General features: G+C 45.7%; 2 protein-coding genes and 1 long non-coding RNA gene across 3 annotated transcripts in view; 2 read left to right on the plus strand and 1 right to left on the minus strand.

Annotated features, from left to right (window-relative positions):
* The first annotated feature begins 8301 nt into the window (after nucleotides 1–8301).
* LOC143264161 (uncharacterized) lies at nucleotides 8302–9534 on the plus strand. Its single transcript, XR_013037690.1, has 3 exons — nucleotides 8302–8545; nucleotides 8739–8837; nucleotides 9087–9534. It is a non-coding gene; the product is annotated as an uncharacterized LOC143264161 (long non-coding RNA).
* Nucleotides 9535–15929: 6395 nt separating this feature from the next.
* LOC143264119 (uncharacterized) overlaps nucleotides 15930–22831 on the minus strand; it is a 43321-nt gene continuing 36419 nt past the window's right edge. The window contains exon 2 of the mRNA XM_076529842.1: nucleotides 15930–17918. Coding sequence (XP_076385957.1) covers nucleotides 16118–17785 — 1668 coding nt within the window. The 5' untranslated portion in view covers nucleotides 17786–17918 and the 3' untranslated portion in view covers nucleotides 15930–16117. The remainder of the gene's footprint in view (nucleotides 17919–22831) is intronic.
* LOC105664038 (uncharacterized) lies at nucleotides 20992–21900 on the plus strand. The gene has a single exon (XM_012296760.2). It carries the CDS (start codon nucleotides 20992–20994, stop codon nucleotides 21898–21900), a length of 909 nt encoding a protein of 302 aa, XP_012152150.2.

Below are 22831 nucleotides of genomic sequence, written 5' to 3' on the forward strand. Positions count from 1 at the left end.
CTTGGGTAGCCAATCACCGAAGCGATCGACTACCGAAGGCGCAGTTCCTCTATCCCAGCGAACACCACGTGGAGGTGGGAGATCCGACTTGTGCCACCCCGGCACCAGTTCGTCCGCCACCAGTTCGTCCGCCACCAGTTCGTCCGCCTTTTTTTTTTTTTTTTTTTACGAGGGGAAATCTTCATAGACACCCCCACTCCTCGGGGGAGGAGCGGGGGTAGTGTCAGATTCCTACTGACTAAAACCCCTCGGTGGTTCCCACCCCGTCGGTTGGACGGCCGAGGCGATCATTATCTACTTGCAACCTCGGCCGTCCCCGCTAGCGCTAAGGCGCCGCGCCACGAAATCATTTCAGGAATGATTCCCACCCCTGTGCCTAATGCACCGAGTCGGCCACGTAACCACGCCGCAGCCGACCCGCCCCCGGCCGCTTTCAGTGGGACTCCGAGCCCCCGCTCGAAGCCCCTGCGGCCCTGACAGACACCTGCCGTGGATGTTGGTTAGGTGTCTGCCAGACAACTCCCCGAACGGTGCAGTCCCGTGGGACTACACCCTCCTGTCCTCCTGTTGAGGACGGCCGCGGCTGGGCTGTTTCTGTGGCGGCTTGACTGGACGTCGTGGCTTCGGTGCGCACCCGCGCGCTCCCAGTCGGTGGTTCGCCGGCCTGCCCAGATCGCGGCAGAGCGGGCACTGGCTTTCCTCAGAAGAGCACTGTTTTGCAGTGTGTCCTTCTTCACCGCATTTGTAACATTTGTGCGACCGGTCTTCTTTCCGGTCGCACATCGCGGCTGCATGCCCCTTGTGCAGGCACTTGAAACAGTGCATCGCACGTTGGGGCAGCACAACAATTCTTGCCGTCGTCCATCCCACGCGGACTTTTCCTGCTGTCTCCAGTAGCCTCCCTGCTTCCAGGGGACACCTCAACCAGAGGGTCCCCAGGCTCCTGGGTGTCCTCTTGATCTGCCCAACCTGTATGTTCTCAGGTGGGCACTTTCCAATCCCGGCCAGTGCGGCCTTGACCTCATCCTCCGTCGCGGCGTCGTCGAGTCCGAGGACGCGCATTTCAATGGTCCTCGTGGGCTAGCGAAACCGCACCTCTGACCCCCCTCGAATGCTGGCTGCAATCGACGGACTAGTTCCGCAACCTTCTGGTGTCCATCGGGGCCTGGAACACGCAGGATCATGCCCCCGGTGGCCGACTTCTTCACCTTGAATTCGGTGATGCCTAGCTGCTGGATTTCGGTGGAGGGGACTGTCTCCACCGCTTTCCTCATTGCCTCTGAATATGTGGTCTTCCCACCCTTAGGGATGGTAAGGGTGAGAGCCGCCATTTCATGGGCCTTTGGCACTTGCGCCTTCTTCTTCGGCGCGGGCTTCTTCCTCTGCGGCTTTGGCTTTGGGTTAACCCTTGTTGCCGCCGCTGTGGTCGGCGCTGCTTCCCCTGCTGCAGCCACCGCCTGCTTCTTCTGCGCCCGCTTGGCCCTACGACCAACAACGTTTGCCCAGGTCTCCGGGGCGGGTGCCGTAGACGTCTTCGGTCGCTCTTGCTGCGGCCTTGGTAGAGGTGGCACTGGGGTTGCATCCCTCCTCCGCTCTCTTCTTCCTTGGGAAGAGGCCTCACGTGTTCGCGTGGCCTCCTGGGCTTTCTTGCCTCGCACCTCTTCGGTAAGATTCCTCACCGTCTCCGCCAAGCAGGTCACAAGGCTGGTGAGCTGCGCCACCTCAGTGTTCCTTGGCGGTACCTCTTCCCTTGTTTCCTCCACGTGCGGAAGAACTATCTCCTCCTCGACGGTGGGCACCTGTGGAGTCTGCAGAGGCGTTGCCTCTGTCTCCGTAGCCCGCCTCTTCAGTGATTCTTCCTCAATCGGGGAAGAGCACTGACTTGCCCTTCTCTTCCTTGGAGGCGTTGGGTCGGGCTCCATGGGGCGTGGTGGGGAGGGTGGGCATATTGGCACCGGAGTCGCCCTCTCCATCAGCTGCGTCCTTAAGTCTTCGATTTGCCTCTTCATATCTGCAGTCTCCTTGCGGAGACTGTCCACGCTTCTCTGTAAGCGCTCCTTATCCATCTCGGACAAGGCCAGCGCCTGCCGGAGCTCCGTAATCTGTATGGCATCGCTGCCCTCCGATTCCGGCCTCTTGCCGAGCTCTACGGCGTAGGCCTCGATCGTGTTGGCTGATACCCTTAAATCTCTGACTGCGGTCCCCTTTAAGTTGCGGGAAGCCGCAGCCACACGCCGGACATTGTCGGCGTATCTCAACATTTCCGCCACCAGGTCCGGTCGCGGCAGCCTTTTCGCCTCCCTCATTAGGTCGAAAATTTCCGGCAGTGGCCGGGAGGACCTAGACGGCGGTCGGACTTCAGTAGAAGGGTCCAGTGCTTCTCGCTCCCTCAGGAGCTCCAGTTCTTCTCGGAGCGCCTTGTTGTGGCGCTCCTTGGCCGCCGCCAGGCCGACGTACTCGCCGGTACTTGGCGGGCGTCCTCTACGCTCGACTCTTGGCGATCCGCTTCGTTCAGACCAGTCAACGTCTATGGATATTTCGGAAATATCGCTGTCGCTGTCCTCATCGGCAGCGCGGCCACTACGCGACACTGGCCGACGCTTGGGGGCAGGGGCGAGGAAGGTTCCAGCCACCTGCTGGCGTTTCTTCTCCACCCCCTTCTTCCGCGCAGGCTTCTCGCTCGCCGTGTACGGGATGTCCGAATCCGTAGTACACGGAGTTTGTTCGCCACTACTGCCGCAACCATCTCCCTTTTGCGGGATTGTCTCAATTACGTCACGCGTGCGGCTGAGACGCCCGATCGACGGCGCGGGCGTGTTACATCGAACCACCGGAATTGTAACGGTGGGCATGCCACTGGTGCTCGGCATGCTTAGTGCGTCCTTGTTTCCTGCCGCCTCTTGAACCCCCTTCTCCTCTGTTGTTTGGCCGCTTTTAGCGTTGGCGGCCACAACGTTGGGTTTTTTAACGTTCAAATCTTCCATATCAGTCCCACGAGTGTGGTCGGAAAGGAAGTCACCCCGGGCAGAGCCGCCATACCCGGGGAAGCCTAGCTACTCGGGGGGATCGGCAGGTGCCCCCGAGGGAACCGTTAGAGACTGCCCAGTTTAACGTCCCGGCAGCCATGCAACTCTCGGCACGGTTGTCCTGCACACCTTAGTTTGGGACGACCCCCCGAACCTCAATCGCCCCCTTTTCGATCCTCCGTGCGAGCCTGTCCGGCATGGTAGTACCTGCCAGGGTCCGAAGACCCCGCCGGCATAGCCTCGAGACATCATCGGACCTACTTCGGGAACGACCCCCTTTTATGCGGACTCATACCGCAGGCAGGGGATACCGTGGCCGTATTCCGCCCCGCGACCACACAGCGGATTTTTTATAGAGGTTTACTCCTCGCGGGCCAGCCGGTTAAGGCAAGCCCCCCGTTCCTGCGAAACATGACCACAGGCTTACAGTGTGAGCATAGGCCCCCCACTGGGGACCCGCCGTTCTCCCGTTAGCATAGAGGCCCTCGGCCTTGGGTAGCCAACCACCGAAGCGATCGACTACCGAAGGCGCAGTTCCTCTATCCCAGCGAACACCACGTGGAGGTGGGAGATCCGACTTGTGCCACCCCGGCACCAGTTCGTCCGCCAACCTAACCCACCTAACCTAACCTACCTAACCTAACCTACCTAACCTACCTAACATACATACATACGTACATATCCGCTGAAACCATCCACCAGGTTGGGGTGCCCTGGCCCGAGTGTGGGGCAATCGCCTGACGGCATCTCTCCCACACCCGGCTTGGAGGTCAGCTCGGGGGACAAAAGTGTTAGGTTAGATTAGGCCCCTCTACCTTTCTCAACCGGGCTTGGGACCGGCTTCGGCGGTAGCCCCCTAGGGGGTACGCCCTACATCTGTGGGACTCAGACGGGGCCGCCCCCTAGGGAGTGTTAGGTTAAGTTCCCAAAAAACTACAAACGGTCCGAATAAATCTAAGATTTATGTCAAGACGTTAAAACACACCTAGGAGAACAAGTACAAAAGATAAGAACAAGTGCAAAAGATAAAAAATACCCCACAAAAACAAAAACCATTCGACAAGAGGAACCACCCACCCACAGATAATAAAATGCCGTAAATTCCCTATACCAAAAATATCATAAACCATTGGGGTCCACAGTCCCCCAATGCCCCTTGCGGCCAATATCTCCAGCCCTACTACCCACAGCAGAACTGAAAACCAACCCCTTCGAGTGAAATACTCGGAGCAGCTGTCCCTTCCACAAAAATTCATTCCGCCTCCAGGGCGAAGTACCGAAATCATTTATCTACATATCGATATATCGATGTCCAAAAACCCTTACTTGAATTAATTATACCAATGGGTTGTATTGCGCAGCAAAAACAACATCTTACTGTATACACACTAACAGTCGATAACAGAATCCAACAGAGGTAACGGAGCAGAAACAAAGTTTACCTTCAGACCATATAAAAGAAAAAACCTGGGAGCGCCTACCAAAACTCAATTAATTCTAAAAATAAGAAACAGAGAATATAACATTCGCATTCTTATAAAAGAAATTAAGAATCGTAGACCCTGCAATATGCTCTCTCAACACCTGCTTCTATATCTCACACTTTCCACCATGATATTCCAGGAAAAATCAGAAACCAACATTAGTTTCCTGCGATAAGCAAAAGAGAACACTGAGTGAGCTTGCTCATTCAAATTACATACAGCATGAGCAACTGCCTAGTAGAATTAGTAACGTTCCCTGACCTGTCATCTAATCCTCATTATTTCCCAGGTAAACTATACATCTAATATAGGAAAAAGAAAACCCACCTATACCAGATTCCCAATATCCAAACCAAAGGGTTTTCAGAAATTCCAATATATTGCCTGTCAAATGTCACCTCCTTATCACAAAATGTCAGTCCAAAACATCAATTTAACCCTACATTATAGACAAAAGTATAATTGCATATTAAGCCTGCTTAACATCAGTTACACTTAGTATCAATATGTGTAAGTATAAATATATGTATACATAAATAAATATATAAAGTTACTCCACAAAGAAAGCACCCTGTTCTTATTGTGTCATTGATTCAGATATCCAAAAATCTGCACAAACAGTAGATGCTCAATACCACACCTCCAAAAACCAACCCCTTCGAGTGAAATACTCGGAGCAGCTGTCCCTAATACTCGGAGCAGCTGTCCCTTACCTAACATAACCTACCTAACCAACCTAACCCAACCTAACCCAACCTAACCTTTTTTTTTTCGGGCCGAAACCATCGCCGAGTTGGAGTTCCTCAGCCCGGGTGCAGAGCGTTCGCCTCTCGGCATCTCTTCTGCATCCGGCGTTGGATGGCCGGCAGGGGACACAGGTTAGGTACGGCTAGGCCCCTCTACTTTTCTCAACCCGGCTTGGGACGGGCTACGGCAGTTGCCCCCAAGAAGGGTACGCTCACCTGTGGGAACGTAGGTGGCCCCACCTTCCAGGAGGAGTTAGGTCGGTTATCCCCTAATACGGGATCTAAAACAACAAACACCTATCTTACCTACCTACCTACTCAGCCTACGTAAAACAAGAACGCCCTCTTTGGCGGCCCCACACACCTATACCCTCCACCTCCTTATACAACAAACAGCACACTAAGATCACATCCTTACAAATAGCCTCATACACACGTACCCGCGCACTCCCACGCGTGAAAAACAGCAAACATAACCACCTAAAACCAAAAATTTCCTCCATTCCGTCTCCCACTCTCACAATTCCACTACATATCTGTGTATATAAAAAGTACTTACGTTCTCGTCCAACATAAGTCCCCTCCGCTTTCTTTCTATCACCTCCCCCTTCTAACCCCCCCATACTGAACAATTACTGATCAATTATTATTCAATTATTGAACAATTGAACAATTATGGGGCTGCTGCCAGACAAGAAAATGAAACGAACTAAACAAAGATAACCAAGAAGAAAAATAAACACAGGAAAGGTAGAAGTATTCGTAGAAGAAAAGGAATAAAAGTAGCAATAAATTCCAAAAGAAGTATTAATGCTCCACAAAATGATAATACTCCCCCAACACCCAACGCCATGCCACCTACTTCTATATCCCACCTATAGCCCCTGATTTATCCGCGTCATTATGAAAGGCCTCCTTGTCAGATCACATCTGAGCTCTCAATTTTCTCTACATATCCATAAATAATTCTCTCTATATGTTTATACAGCCCATGACTGTCTTCCTCTGAGAGTTCGCCCAGACATCCAACTGTCCATCGCTAAATCTAGCTATAATTTAATATACATCTTAACTAATATTATATTTAGTTTCATTTTCAATTTTAAATTCAATTAAAATTAAAATTAACTTAAATTAAATTAAATTAAAGCACTATAACGAACGTTTTGTTTCTCTATTCTACTTTACCATCACCCTTTGTGCATAATTATTTAATTTACCTGAATTTAATTTAATTCAGCTTAGCTCAGTTCCAGCTAACTTGATTCAGTGAAAGCCGTAGTGCCACTATCCAGTAAACTTATTCTTAAAACTTATTCTTAAAACTAAAAACTATTTGACTATCGTAACCTAGTACGAAGCCCTCTATAACGACCTATTATCCACTTGTCATAGTTAAATTCACCATTTGATTAAAGTAATAGGCATCGCAAACTACACCACCCTTTCTGCCACATAACAAACAATTAACCAACATGAGGAGCATTCAAATATTTAGGAAGTATAGCACCCCGTAACAGGCTTAGGCCTAATAAACATTCAATCTCTATTTGTGCGAAGAGTCCAGATTCCAATAACAAACCAATAGAGGACAAGACAAAAGGAACCCATAAGTTCACAGTCCGTATCCCTTTAGATCACTAATTAATTGTTTCAGGTAGTACGCACACAACACAACTATTCACAACTTTTCTACAAATATACTAAGGAAATTCTGTCTGCTTGTTTTCTATCCTTCCTCCATGAGCTCACAGTCCTCTGAACCAAATCACAGAATCAAAGTAAAATCCCCAACTGTTTCTATAACAAATTTTCCTCCTTTCTATGTAAATTACTCCAGCCTAAATTACTATATTAACCACAAATATTTTCCTGTGACCACAACCACAAATTACAGTCCAGTTAACCTCTCGCCTCTTATTCAAATTCTTTACTTATTTCTTCCTTTATTTATTATCTTCAATTCATCCTTTCCATCGCCTCAGTCCAAACATTTCTTTATATTGCGAATACACCCCTGTTTAAGAGTGTGTATATGGTTCTCGGCTTTTGCGATGCTCTCCTACCGGAAATGCTCCTGGAAGTGCACAGTACGACGAAGCAAACACCTCACATAGAGTAGAAGTATATACGTACCCGCTATTTCCATCTATCCAGTTTAACTTACTTAAACAACGTAAGATATTCATATCCCTTACTGAGGCCTAGATTTTTTATATATATCCTTCACTATTAAATTAGAGTTGAAATTAACCTCTATGTAACACCAAAGGGCCTCGTTCATACAGCAAATTCTAACATATCTTTCATTGTACATCGGATATAAATTAATCTAAGAATCAAATTACGTAGCTGTCAATATAGGCATAGACTAAAGTTCCCAAGATAAGATTCTACCTATATCCCATCAACAACATATTATAAAGAGTGTACCCCTTGCAGATTACTGTCGCCGTAACAGTGCGACATCAACTGGTAAATCCTTCGCCTCTGCCGTCACGAAGTTGCGCCTCCACATCAATAGTGCCACCCTAGAGACAACGCTTTAACTTGTATCTATCTCCCAATGGCTATATTCTATTTTTTATAAGGTTTAGCAGACTGACTTCCGAGCCTGTGTCACATTTCTAACCTATTACTTCCTAGTTCTAATAAGAGCAGCGTTACTCAGCGAGTACAAAGTACCTCGCCCTTGTACACACGCCATTCCCTATTAATGCCTACGCCCGTCTACATTAATGCTTATTCCTAATTTCATTGCTACACCCTCCAATTCACACTTATGCGTTTACCAATTCACATTGGCATCCGCACCAATTCACATGCGTGCATGTGCCTATTCACAGTGGAGCCTGTGCCACTTTCACATGTCTGCGCATGCCCACTCACATGCGTGCTCGCCCCAACTCACAGTGGTGCCTGTACCTATTCACATCGTTACCCGCACCGATTCACATTCATTCCTGTCCCCATTCACCTTTGTTACGTGTTGCACTTCACATAGGTACACATTTCAAGTCACCTTTGTGCCTGCATCGGTTCACAGCCGTGCCTATCTCCTTTCACAGTTGCACCTTTACCTAATCACATTTATGCATGCCCCGTTTCACATCCATACATGAAATAGTTCTCCTTACTGCGAGCGCCCTCTCACATTTATGTTTACCGTACCCTCCACCAAAACAAAACCCGAGAAGCTGTCAGCAAGAATTCAACGGAGACTAAAAAACCCATCCTGGACCAAAACTTTTGATCCGAATACTCCTGCTAACTCTAACAACAACAACTTGTAAGTAGGCCCCCCCTATAATAAAAATTCCATTTTCTCCAAGCATCAATGGGTAATCAAATACTCTCCTCCCCTATTTTTAGCTCAACACACACTCGGCCTCCCCTTGCCCAAACGCAAGCTTAACCGACCTTACTGGATACAGGTAACTTCCTCAAGCATACTGTTCTAACCTCCTACAAAATCTTTTCAGATAAGCCGCTGTCCCCGAGCCAGGCCCCCCTGAACGAGTTACACACCCGGTCCTAGCTGAAATCCTATAACAACCTGTCATGGACTATTACTGCATTCCGTACGTACTCCATTGGTCAAGCTACTCATAGTATCCTTTATTTTACAAACCAAGTAGGCACTTTCTTCCGTAGCAATTCTACTGTAAGCAATAGAGGTAGGTACTCTTAGTAAGTAAGTAAGTACCCTTGAAACTGCCCTATGCTCTCCTCCTTTTATGGCTAAAACATATCTCGTGTGAGATCTCCCCACAATCTAAATTTGTCAATTTACTTACTCTCTTTACTCTATTCACTCTATATGGAAGTAGGGTGGAGCTTAAGCCCCGACAGGGTCTCAGGCGGAAAAACACTGGTAGGGGTACGCGAAGAGCAAGGAAAAATTTAGGACAGGAAAGGATCCGCAGAACAAAGCAATCTCCAGAAGCTAGGGGAATGAGTGACGGAGCGGAAAGAGTAGAAATGGAGATAGAGTGCCTGACACTATTAGAAGAAGAACCCCTTTTAATATATCCACTAATCGTCTTCCATATACTATATCATGTCCTAGTCGCCTTTTTTCAACCTTACATCCTCCACTCCGACCTAGTTTAGAATAATGTACCATCCTAAAACTACCCCACTCTCATTCCTAAGACCTACCATCCCAGCACTCCCGGACCGCTCAAACCTCTTACCCCCTGCCCCCTTCCTTACAATCCCATCAGCTCCCTCCTTATAAAGTTAAACTATTCAAACCTTATACTATGTACAGACTTGCTAACCCTCTAAATAAAACTATTATCCAATAACGAGTATTTTATTTTATAAAGTTCTTCCACACCACCAGCGTGTTGTCTATTCCCTACTTTCTTACCTAAAGTCGGTAACCGCCCTGACCCTTCCTGTTCCCAACCTCCCCTCTTCTCGACACCATATAAGAGTTTTACCCACTAAGCGCCGACATAGTCCTACAATTCCAAATAGTCCCAAAGCCACCCACCAGGGTGCGCTAGTTCTCCATTCCGTCCTAACTAAACCATGCCCAAAGGATCTGCGCTGTCGAAAGTACTGGGCCTCTTAAAAAGAGCCACGCGTCCTCAAGAACTAACACGAAATATTACCACTTGGCACCTCTATACAAATACATTTTATAAAGCAGAGTCCCTACATATCGCAAGCTCCTATATTCATTGCCTACCTTACCGACGGTAGATAACCGTTCGATCCCTCCCTATCTATAACCCCGACAAATCCAAACCCGGAACAGAACATCCTCTGATGAGTACTACCCTACTACGCCCATCAGGTAGTGCCGTCCCACTGCCTCCACAACTCCGGCTCCCTATCTATAACCTAGAGACCTACTTTATCAGCCAAGTCTCCTATGGCTCCCCACGTCCTACCTCGCTGGAACAGAACTCCCCAGCTGGTCCCCTGATATTTTCCATGCTTATTATTTCCTGTCTAGCCTAACTCTAGGTTTCTACCCCTAGTGTACCCTCATAGTGCCACTAAGGGCCACCTCTGCCTTCCAAAAAACATTTCATCTCCTTCATATCCCATGTCTCCACCAACCTCCATCTGCCCAACCAAGAACAATCCAACCAATCCGAAAACTGTTTTGCCAATATAACTGGGCCACTTAGTCCCACAACAGACAGTCAGTGTATCCCACGTGTGTAGAGGTAACAGCTCTCCCATTCCGGGCTCAGATTCATCCAGGGACTTACCTTGCGTGCCATCCTCTACTGAAAGTTGTGTTATCAAATGCCGATAAGCAGATTCCTTGCTTACCCTGTAGATATCGTCGCACTGTGTTTATGCATAAGTTAGTTCCCTCATCAGGAACGAACATAAATTCGACACAAACATATGACATTTCTTCAGAATCATGCAGTTAACCCACTCCCTAAAATAACCCCGTCCTTAATACCACAAAGACCGAGTCGGAAACGCTCCAGTTCTCCCTCCTTCCTCTCTGTGCCCCATTCCCCCTTTACGGCTACTATCGCCCGCATCTACCCCTTCGAGCTAAATGAAGTCTCCAGAAAGCCGTCCACTATCTGAATGAAACCACCAAAATCCTTCCTCCCATATCTCATCTATCGTAGTCGGCCCAAATAATAAAACTCCTCTTATCATCTAAAAATAAAATAAATAAATAAATAAATAAATACAAAAATAACTGAACACAAGTAAGTATCGTGATTGACTAGATAAAACTATCCCCACTAAACCGATATGATTCTCATCCATATCTCTTTTTTTTAAAAACCTAAGTATATGAGTAAGTAATTGACTAGATAAAATCCGCCCACTTGACTCCGATACCTAAGCTAGCTAAATGACTAGATAATATATAACCTAAAATAAATAGATACCTAAGCCTCACAGTAAATAATGTTAGCTAAATGACTAGATAATATATCACGTAAAATAAATAGATACCTAAACCTAACAGTAAATAAAAAGACCAGGTAAACCACTCCCAGGTACCCGACAGAAAAGTAACCCGATGACTAGATAATTCGTACAAAGGGTGCCACGACAGCTAGCTAACTCTTTAACAGAGCCACCTACTGAGAACTAACATACAAGTTATCCTTCCAGCGACCCCACATCAGAAAGAAGCTAGATAATTATTTAAAATTTCCCCGAATAACCGATAAAATTTCAATCCTGTCTCTTTATAACGTTAAAAATATCCCTACTCAGTAGTAAATATAAATGACTAGATCGAACCACCCTACCAATTCAAAAACTAAAAGACTAAAAAACTATATAATAAATTAGATAAGATATAAAAAACGACCGACCAGAAGGTAAGTACTAGACTATATAGGCAACGCCCAGGTACTCGGTAAATAAATAACCAGGCATCTAGATACTAGGCACAGTGAACCCCACGACGACAAGCCAGCCCCTTACAAGGATCACCGACTGTGAAAATATTATCCCATATGACCTTCCTCTCGCCCAACAGCACTAATAGTCGACCATCAGCTTAAAACCCTTCCTCTCTATCATATCTCTCCTTTGTGCCCAAAATATCTCTGACGTAATTAGCAAAGGCATCCCATTTACTCTTGCTACTCATCAGAAACATGATAAAACCTCTCGGTGACCTCAAAATCTCCTCCCCCGGAATTCCGTATTGTCTTCTTTTATCTCTCCATGCCTCACAAATAAAGAGGGTATGCTCCGCATCATCCCATGGTGAACCACAGAGATTGCAGGAGGGCTTCTCTCTTCTACTAATCCTAAACAAAAAGGCATTAAAAACTCCATGTCCCGTCAGCGCCTGGGCCATATAATAATCGATCTCTCCATAACATCTCCTCTTCCAAAGGGCAACATCCGGTATCAGCCGCCTGGTCCATGCGCCACTATCCAATGGACCTCTGCCAGACCATCTTTCCTGCCACTTTTTAATGACAGCCCTTTCCGCTCTTTTTTTAATCCTACCCCTCCTTCCATTACCCGAGCCAGAACCCAGCTCGCGACTTTCTCTTTCACACTTCGTAAATATCTCTTTCCTCATATGGGCAACCATGTCCAAAGGTGGAACCGCCGCGACAACTCCCGCCGCCTCACCGGCTGTAGTCTTGTATGCGCAGCAAATTAGCTGCGCACACTTCCTATAAATCCTACCCAGTATTTTCTTGTTCTGTTGAAACTTCAACGAATCCGCCCACACTGGGGCCGCATATAAAACTATAGAACTAACTACCGAGGCAAGCAGGGCCCTCTTCTTCATCCTCGGGCCCCTCAGATTCGGGGCAATTTTGGCCAATCCTCCCAAAGTAGCTTCGACCTTAATCTCTAATTTCCTTAGGTGATCTCCAAAATTCAAGAAGGAATCAACCCAGACACCCAAGTATTTTATACACTTTTTTAGATACACTTGATCCTTTTTAACCCATAGGGGTTGCTGGCGCCATTCCTTAGTGGCATACGCTCCGAAAACCACAGCCTCCGTTTTCTCGGAGGAAATTTGAAGACCCAGCTTCTCAATAGAGTTTACAATCCCGTTCAATTTAGTACTAAGTGCATAAAAGGTGTCCTTAGCTTTGCGACCCGACAGCAGGACCAGGGTGTCATCTGCGTAGCAGATCACCCTGAGTCCCGCCGCCAGGCATTTTTTCAAGACCTGGTCGTAAGTGAGGATCCAAAGGAGCGGGCCGAGGATCGAACCCTGAGGGACTCCTCTGCTTACCTCGAATTCGTATCTGCCCTGTTCCAGAATTATCGAGCCTCTTCTTTCCCTTAAATACGAGCCAATGAGGGCGAGGAGATACCGAGGCAGCCCCATCCCCCTCAACGCTCCAATGATGGCTGGCCAGCTCAAAGAGTTAAAGGCGTTCTTTATATCTAGAGCAACCGCGATAACCTTCTCACCTCCTTCCCTTCGCCTTCTTACCAGGCCCAACAGATCCAGAAGCGCATGAACCGTCGACTTTCCTTTCCTAAAACCATATTGGTGTTTAGACAAGCCATAATGTTTGCCCACCCAGTCCTCTATTCTACCGGATATTACCCTCTCGAAAAGTTTACCGACCTCACTAATAAGACAAATCGGTCTATACTTTCTTTCGTTCAAGTTCAAGCTCTTAGGCAGTAGGACAACCTGAGCCTCCTTCCATTTCCTAGGAAATTTTAGAGCCTTTAGTGGAATCGATAAAAATTCTGCCATACTTCCACTACTCTTCAGAGCAATGGTTTTAACAATGCACCCCGGAACACCGTCGGGACCCGGAGCCTTCCCCTTCTTAATTCTTTTTGCGTGAAAAACTATCTCTCTACTGTTTACCTTTAATTCCTCTTCCTTTGAATCTCTAATAATTTGCTCCAGAGCATCCTCCGCAATCTCCGGGACACCTTCTCCCCTAGGGAATAAATCCTCAATAATACTAACCCCTAACTTCCACCCCAGAGGGGGATTCCTCTTCCTAAGTTTTTTAAAAATGATCTTATAGGCCAGGCCCCAAACGTCCCTGTCCAAATCCCTAATCAGATTGTTCCAGCAATTGAGCTTTTTAATCTTTATCAGTTTTTTTAACTCCTGCTTACCGCGCTTATATAGTTCCATAGCTGAATCAAACTCTTCTCTCCTTACTTCCTTCCTTCTCCTCAACTTACTCACCCTTCGCGCCATCCTGTTGCATCTGCCCCATACCTCACCAACCTCTGAATCCCACCAGTATGCATGAGACTTCTTATTTCCCTTCCCCTTGGACCTCCTTTTAAAAACAATGTCACAAATCTCACCAAAGAGGGACTCAATCTTTTCCTCCCTTAAATCCCGAAAACCCGAAACACCCCCTGCTCTCTCAACGTTGCAACTAGCCTATTAAACTCCCGTTTAAGTTTATTTCTTTTAGATTTCAGGTCGCCTACTATCCACCCGGCACAATGGACCAGCTCCACTCTACCAGGACCACCGTCGGTAAGTATGCTTTCTTCCCTAGCTACATAAGTAATGTATCTGTGATCGCTTAAGGTAACTTCCTGCTCCACCTTCCATAAGTCGATAAGACAGTACATCTCCCTAGAAGCTATCGTAACATCAATACTAGTCACCCCTCTCCTACCCTCAAACGTAATCTCATTATTTCTATTAACGCATACAAAACTACTCGAGTCCAGCCAATTCTCAATTATTCTCCCTCTAGGGTCAATCCTATTCTCTAAAGGTTTCCCCCATCTAATCGAGTGGGCATTTAAATCCCCCGCGATCAGAATTCTTTTATGGCTCCCCTTATATCTAAGTTCCTTAATATCCTCCTCTAACTCCTCCCAATACTTAGTAAAGCGCCTAATCGATATATTCGGAGATATGTAAATTGAAACCAGTGCCATGTTCCCATATGTACTAATAACATAAGCTTCCCTTGCCACGAGTAAAACTAAGTCTTTTTCCAAGTTCCTACCTAAAATACACGCGCCCCTTCCCTTACTCCATAATACTACATTGTGACCCATAGATTTCGGTGGTTCGCTTATCATCGCCAGCCTACGATCCTCTCTCTGCATTTTGTCCATTAAAAGATCTAGGGCTCGAGGCGCCCTGTTTAAGTTAATCTGGATAAAATTTAACACACTCATTAAGGTCAGTAAATTAAAAACCTTTATTAAAACTAAATAGTAAAACTAAGAACCGATACAACTACTTAACGCTAAATATCAGCAAATGACCCCTCCGACTGGTTGTTTCCAAAATCAGCCTCTACAACGTCACCAGCTAGATCACTGGCAAACGCCAGATCGTCAAGAACATGCAGCGCCTTTTTGGCTCTTTCGCATTCCTCCTCAAAAGACGCAGACTCACCCCTGCGCCGTCTCGCCTCCTCCTCCACTTTTTCTCCTTCTTTGTTCCTCCTGCCTGTTCCCTCTCCCCCTCTCAGACTCATCCTTCTACTCGCCTCCTTGTCCTCGCTTCCCTCCACCTTCTCCTTCATAGGTCTTATACATCCTTCCGTGTAGTGGCCGTACCCGCCACATCTCCAACACCTAATAAGAATTTTATTGTAACTATGTATCGAAGATGACGTCCATCCTATCCTAATACCTTTCTTTTCCAGCAGTACACCTGCTAGCCTGCTAGGAAGCTTTAAGAAGGCTGTCTGGTGTCCGCCAAACTCCCTAATAATTCTGGTTATCTCTATGTCCTCAATCTCTATGCCCTCCTCATTCCTGAGGCTATTAGAGATAGCTTCCCTAATCCCTTCCCTATCTACTGAAGGATCAATATTCCTTATACGAATCCCCTCCCTCGGCTCCAGTTTCCTGGCCCTAGCAACCCCAGCCATTTTCCCGTTAATATCCTCAATCCATTCCTTGATACCCTTATCGCCCTCTACCTCTACCAAAATTCCCCCTCCCCTGGCCATTCTCATTGAAGTAACCAACACCCCTTTGGGTGTCCCCATAATCCTTTTAAATTCACCAATATCCTTAGTTCCTTCACTCCTTTCAAATCTAACCAGGACCGCCTTCCCCTTGTGTCTCCTTACCTTTATTGTTTCCTGACTTCTCTCCTTATTTAGAATCTCATTCCTTACCATTATACCTCCCTGTTTATCCTTTTCAGCCCCTTCTCTTTTCCTCAATTCATCTCTGGGGAGTCTCGCTTCACCCCCCCCCCCCCCCCTCCCCTGATATGAGAATCCAGCACTAAAATCCTTCTTGCCCCGCTCCTGTATATTCTCCTGCACAACTTCACTCCATGTTTTATGCACCTGCACCTCCATATCCGTTTGCGTTCCGATCGACCTAACTGCCTTGTTTCTAGGTTCCTTAGATCTCATCTCCCATAATCTCTTCGTTGCAATATCGCTATCTGTACCTAACCACTCTTTACTTACCTTACTTCCATTGCCCGCAACCGGGTATTCCCGATACCAGGCCGATTGCCCTCCTTCGCCCTTTCTCTGCGCCCCCATAGCCCATTGCTCATCCTTGACCCTACAGTCCCTACTGATATGTCCCTCTCTTCCACAGGCATAACACACTTTTTTTCCTGTTTGCAGGACCAGGCTAAATGCGTTCTCGAGCCGCACCTAAAACACTTCCTGTTGTCAGTGTAACTACTTACTTTACAGCACGTCCACCCAACCTTGATTCTTCCCTCCGCAATAAATTCGTCCGCCGTTTCTTCCTGAAGCTCTACACAAGCATTATTACTGCCACTCAGCGATTTCCTAAAAAAGATAGTTCTCATATCCGTAATCCTATGTTCATCCCTTAAAATCCCCTTCAGATCATCCTCACTAATATCTAAGTCGATGCCAGTTAGCATGACTTTTTTTCTCCTACCTACGACTGGTTCCACCTTGAATCCAGCCCCTTTAACTCTGTCACCAAACTTACAGAGCTCTTCCTCCTCCTCAAAATAAAACAGAATTTCTCTCCCTCCCTTTGTCTGTCTCATTCGATTAATCCTAATACTGCCTATCATGATCCTCTCCTTACTTTCCCTCAGCGTCTGCTCGTAAGTAGCCCCCTCCTTACATTTTATCTTTAGGAAGCCCCCCTCTCTCTTCCTCCCCCCTTCCTCCTTCTGCTTCCTAGCCGCACCCAGGAGGCTTCCCCCATTTCCCTCTTCGTCCGGGTTAGTCCTGCAAACCCTTCCCGAGTTGATTAAACCTGGGGAATTTACCACACCCGACATTTGCTCTTCCAACCTCCTTTTAACCTGCTTTTTAATAATACCTGCCGGCGAACCTTCGCTTTCCGTGCTCCTCAGGTCATCCCTGAGATATCTTTTCCTCTTTCTGTCAACAAGTCTAAACTCGTCTTCACTCATATTCCTGTTCAAGGTCTGTGTCCCCGAAATATCATGCACCCCCTTACCTAGACCAGCCGCTTCTTCTTTCCTACCCTGCCCTCCTGTTATCTCTTCAACTAATCTTCCACACTTCATTATAAGGTCTGAAATGCCTTTAAGCCGTACCGAACTGAAGCGCGGAACTCCTACAAGGGTCTCGAGGATCCTATTCGAATCCCACACCCAGTTCCTCATACTCCCAATAAGGTTCTCCACTTCTCCTTTCTCCTCATCCCTAACGATACTAATCATATTTTCCCTTATCCTATCAACTATCTTTTGCTTCATCTCTCTTTTCAAATTTCCGCTCTGAATTATAATTCTTCCAATCTCTTTACTAGCCTCCCCCAAGTCGCCTGCCACTCTCGATAAGTCTAGCAGCTCCTTAGAGTCCTTTCCAGTCACCTTCCCCTGAAAGATCCCTTTCATCTCCTTTAATTTCTCCCTGTTTTCGCTTTCTTCATCTTTTCGCAACCCTTTCCTAACCTCACCTGTCACCACGTTCCCCCCTCTCCCTTTATCCACCTCCTTTACAGGGCTAATCCCAGTAACCGACAACAGGTCCACTTCCCCTACATGCATCCTACCTTCATCCTCCCCTACATTATTATTGTTCCCTCCTCTTCCTTCTCCAACAACCGTTGAATTCCCAGCAATGCCGGTCCCAATAATCTCCGCTATTTTTTCTTGTCTTTTCTCCATATCCTCATACACGGTACTATCTTCCAGCCAGGAGTATCCTTGCCCCTTCTTTGGCCAATTCTCCGAACCGCTGTACTCCTCGATCGAGCTGTTTGCCCCCTCCTCAAAGTACGAGGATCTCCTCCTGCTATCCCTAAAAAAATTTCGAATTAATTCCTTCTGTTTCTTATTTAGCTCCTCTTGTCTAACAATCCTAGGCTTATTTTTATCAACATTCTTTTCATTGTCATTTTCTATGCTTATACTAGTATTAAGGTTTAAATTTTGTTTGTTAAGGCTCATACTTAGTCCCACGCACTTGGTCGGAAAGCAATACTCCCAGCACAGAGCCGCCATGCACTGGGAGGCCTTATACATCCGGGGGGCGGCAAGTACCCCGGAGGTGGCATGCTAACGACTGATGCACCCACCAGCCACACATCCGCGCATAGACAGTCAAAGCCTGAACTACGGGAGATGTGCATCCTCTTCGCCGCAGCCAAAACTTGGGATTAGGGATTTTTTATAGAGGTTGTCATCCTCGCAGTCCAACCAGCTAAGGTAAGACTCCCGTTCCTGCGAGACATGACCACAGGCTTACGGTATACTTGGAGCTCAGATACCTTGGGATCGCTACTTCCCATATTACAAGTGTTTTCAGGCAACTTATAGCTCTTGAGGTTTCGCCATGCCTCCGTTAGCAAGTGAGATATCATTGAAAGATATCTCACTCCCCGGACACCACCACGAGGAGGTGGAGGTCCGACTTGCGCCACCAGGGCGTCATTTGGTGTCCACCCAACCTAACCTAACCTAACCTAACCTAATCTAATTGAAAGTTTATATTGCACGTCTTCGACGCTTTGGCTCGATTGGCAGGTTCGGCTGCGGTGGAGCGCAGACCAAGCATTCACACTCACCAGGCAAGAAATATAAATACAGTTCAAAATCTAAACGTATTGGCGGGGGAGGGGTGTATACCCCTCCCATACGATATAACCTAACCAAATCTGATTATAAAAACAAAAGGGATGGAAATAATAAACTCGCTGAGATATGGGGAAAAATCACTTTTTGGACCGTTTCAGTTTTTGGCTTCTAGGGGGCAGAGGGGTGGGAGTTAAGGGGTGGGATGACCACCGTTGAAATCGCCAAGTCAAGGGCTTTCTTTTGATATATAAATCAGTTGAGTCGGAGGGTACCCCATTTTCTAGAACCCAACCCATTATTCTTTTTAAACATGCAATTATGTTAGTTAACATGTGTACTTCCACATGGTAATTTTATTTAAAGTGGAATACATTTAATATTTCAGGTTATTATAAACATTTTTTTATAATTTGTTTAGTTTTAATAAACAAAGTTATATCTCGTTGATATTATGACACCCAAATACATATTTTTCTAATTTTTCCTGTGCATTTGTTCTCCCATAAAGTATCTTATTATTAGTTATTTCTTCTACGATAAGAACGATGGTTATAGCGTCGTAGGATTGTATAGTTAGGACCCACGCCGTTTACATAACACATGATGACGGGAAAAACCCAAACTGTTTTAGGGCAGCATATATTTCAGAGTATAGTAACCGTAGTTAAACGTCACGCTGTAACTTGCTCCTAAAAACTAGAATTTTTTCGACACTAACTGAAGAACCAAACCGTTAGTTCAGCCTTTATCCTTCTATATTCTATTTCCTCTCTCTATTCTATTTCTTTCCTCTAAAGCTTACATCGGTTTGATAGAACCACCACTCCATAACCAAAAAATTATTTACTTCACACATACTAAAATACAGTGGAGGACAAAAGTATTCCTACACTTGTAATATAGAAATAAAAAGAATAATATTTTCTATGTTATTAAGTATATTTAATCATATATAGCTGTATATTAAACATTACACTTACAGCAACAACTGACCCAAAACCGAAAGCAATAACATAACTTGGAACGACTTGAAATTCACGAGACTGTAAGAAATTTTCGGACGAAAGTATTCGTACACTTAATTATTGCTACAATTATTTCAGCAGGAATTTTATTGAGCGAGCGAGCCGAAGGCGAGCGAAGCTCTTATACTTGACTTTGCTACTTCTTTGTCCGCGTTTTTCTTTTGCACCACTCAACCAATTCTCATCAAACTTTGCACGCACATGCGTATATACATCCAGATGGACATAGAAAAAAAAAATTTTTAATCGGACGTACCACGGAGGAATAGTCACAGAAAAACCTAATGCAAGAATAAAATTTTTTTATTTTTAATTTCTTTTTTTTTTTAATTTTTTCTATCATATGTGTAACATTTTTCTCATTAAAATGAGACCAAACACGACGTACTTCGCGACATATTTACTTGTAATTTCAAATGTTACGCGTACATCGATAACTTTACTCTAATAAGATATTGTAAGTAAATATAACTCAAATTACGTCGTGTTTGGTCTCATTTTAATCAGAAAAATGTCACAAATATGATGGAGAAAGTTGTATCAAAATTAGATAAAAAATAAAAAAGTTAGCAATGCTTAAGTATTGCAAACAATTGAACAGACTTTTGATCTTTGCCGACTGCCATGACCGCAGTGTCTCTTTCTTCTTCACTCGCTATCCTCCTCTGCGCTAGAAACTTTTATCGTCAATCAAACCACTAAATATACTTCAAATTATATCGTGTTTGGTCTCATTTTAATCAGAATCATACGAAAAATCTATTGGTAAAAGTTGAATATCGAGAAAATCAAAAATAAAAAAGTTTTATATTTGTATATGTATTGCGTCACGGATATACCCCTACCCGAATCACGTTACATTTTTCGGCGGTCGATCTTCGGGTGTCTCGAGAGATCTTCCCCGCAGTGGTGGGGATAATATTTTTGCTTATAGCGTAAAGGACATTTTTGCGTATATAGAATGATTGAGCGAGCGAGCCGAAGGCGAGTGCAGCTCTTATTACTGTACAGAATTAAAACCATGCCACGATCGAACCTTAGTCGACGGACGAGTGACGCACGTCGCAAGTCCTCTGCGCGTGCTGGAGCAACCGTAACAATGAGGCCATTACCAAGAAACCTTCAATTTGATGACATGCAGCTAGCTGAAGCTTTCCAAAACACGTTGCAATCGTTAGTGTACCGTTCGTGCTCGAATTGCAAACAACAGCGCCTTCTTTTCTTCGCTCATCTTGCAAGTCTAAGCCAGAAAAGTTCACGCCTCATAATCATATGTCAATAGCACCAATACCAACAGAATTGCAAGGACTAACCATGGTTGAACAAATGCTCATAGCTCGCGTTCATCCTGTAATGCGTATATACCAAGTTAAAGCACACGGCTCTCGCGGTCAGTTCCATTACAAAGGGCATGCTATCAACATAGAGCAAGACATCAAGGAAATCGTCAAAATCTTGCCACAATCTCCCGAAGCATTGTCTGTTCTGATCGTTCGCCGGGAAAGCGTGTGTGGATATGCAGATTTCCGTGTTCGAAGAAAAAATGTTCTCTATGCACCACGTTGGTTGTCTGTAAACAATCCACTTTACGCTGACGTGCAAATTGATATGCATGGAGTACAAGCCCTTCCCGTTGATGGTGATATATCTAATGATCTTCCATTCTTCGAAGACGGAGGTATATCTGATGAATCTATCGAAGCAGATCAAATTGAGGAATCCGCTGTGCCATTGCCACCGAAGAAGACGCACTTTGACGCTATTCAACAAACTTTAAATTGGCCAACAGCAAATTTCGAACCAGTCAACGAGTACAGGCAATCTGGATACATACCCCTGGCATTTCCTCATCTTTTTCCAGATGGCAAGCCAGACTTTCTCGACTTTTCACGCAACATAACGGTCTCATTCAGAGAGTGGTGTGAATTTCTAATGCGATCACCTGACCATCGCTTTGCTCAAGATCTACGGTTCAGATTTCATTGTATTAATACGATGCAGCGACACGACGCCACCAGACAAAGTACTATATTTGCGAAGAAAAACGACTTTACTTGCAATATACAACAGTTGTCACTTGAAGTTCAACGCAATTCTTCTCTCCTCAAACGTCTCCTATCGTGGGGCTTTAAGATACGTGGAACTTCAGTTTACTGGTACCAACGGCGTTTAGAATTGTAATCAATGGTCAGCCAGTTGGGGGTTCCCACGTTGTTCTTAACTCTAAGCGCAGCTGATCTCTGGTGGCCATGCCTTTACAAACATTTCGATGTCAATGAAAATAGCAACAAAAGAGAGAAGTTGAAAGCTATGCAAAAAGCCCTGTCGAATAATCCGTTGATTGCTGATGAATATTTCTCGCGTAGAGTTACAGAGTTTATGAAAATACTGAAGACGAAATTCGCTATAAAAGATTTCAGGTGGTGCTTTGAATACCAGCATCGTGGTAGCCCCCACATACACGCAATATTATGGCTCGAAAATGTCCCGGATGTTCGGATATTCACCCGAGCGACCGCATAAGAGCTTCACCAGTATAAAAGTTTCTACGACCAACTTGTATCAGCATCTAATCCAGGTCTAGCGGTGCCTCCTGCAGAAAAACGAGTAATGCCCACTTGGACGTCGACCGATTGGACGGTCCCGATTCGACGCGTTCCAATTCAAAGCGGTGCCGGTTGGACGCGTTCCAATTCTAAGCAGAGCTTATAGAACATAACCTACCCAAATTTAACAGCTTCGAATTGGGACGCGTCGAATCGGCACCGCTTCGAATTGGAACGCTTCGAAACGGGACCGTCCAATCGGCACGCGTCCAATCGGTCGGCGTCCAAGTGGGACACCCCCCAGAAAAACATCCTTCGAGCATTTGGGCATCCGAACCTCAACTAACCAGCGACATTGAATACGCCCAACTTCTAAACCGTTTCCAACGCCATACACAACATAGTGCTTACTGTTTAAAAGGTGCGGCTGCAAGGGCTGTCTGTCGATTCAACTTTCCTAAACAAATTGAGCATGAATCGCGGCTTTCGCAAGACGAATCTGGAGTTTGGCAATATGTTCCTGTTAGATTTAATGACGCTTGTATTTTGAAATTTTTCTGTTTGTT

The sequence above is a fragment of the Megachile rotundata genome, chromosome 3 (assembly GCF_050947335.1).
Source record: "Megachile rotundata isolate GNS110a chromosome 3, iyMegRotu1, whole genome shotgun sequence".
Taxonomy (NCBI): domain Eukaryota; kingdom Metazoa; phylum Arthropoda; class Insecta; order Hymenoptera; family Megachilidae; genus Megachile; species Megachile rotundata.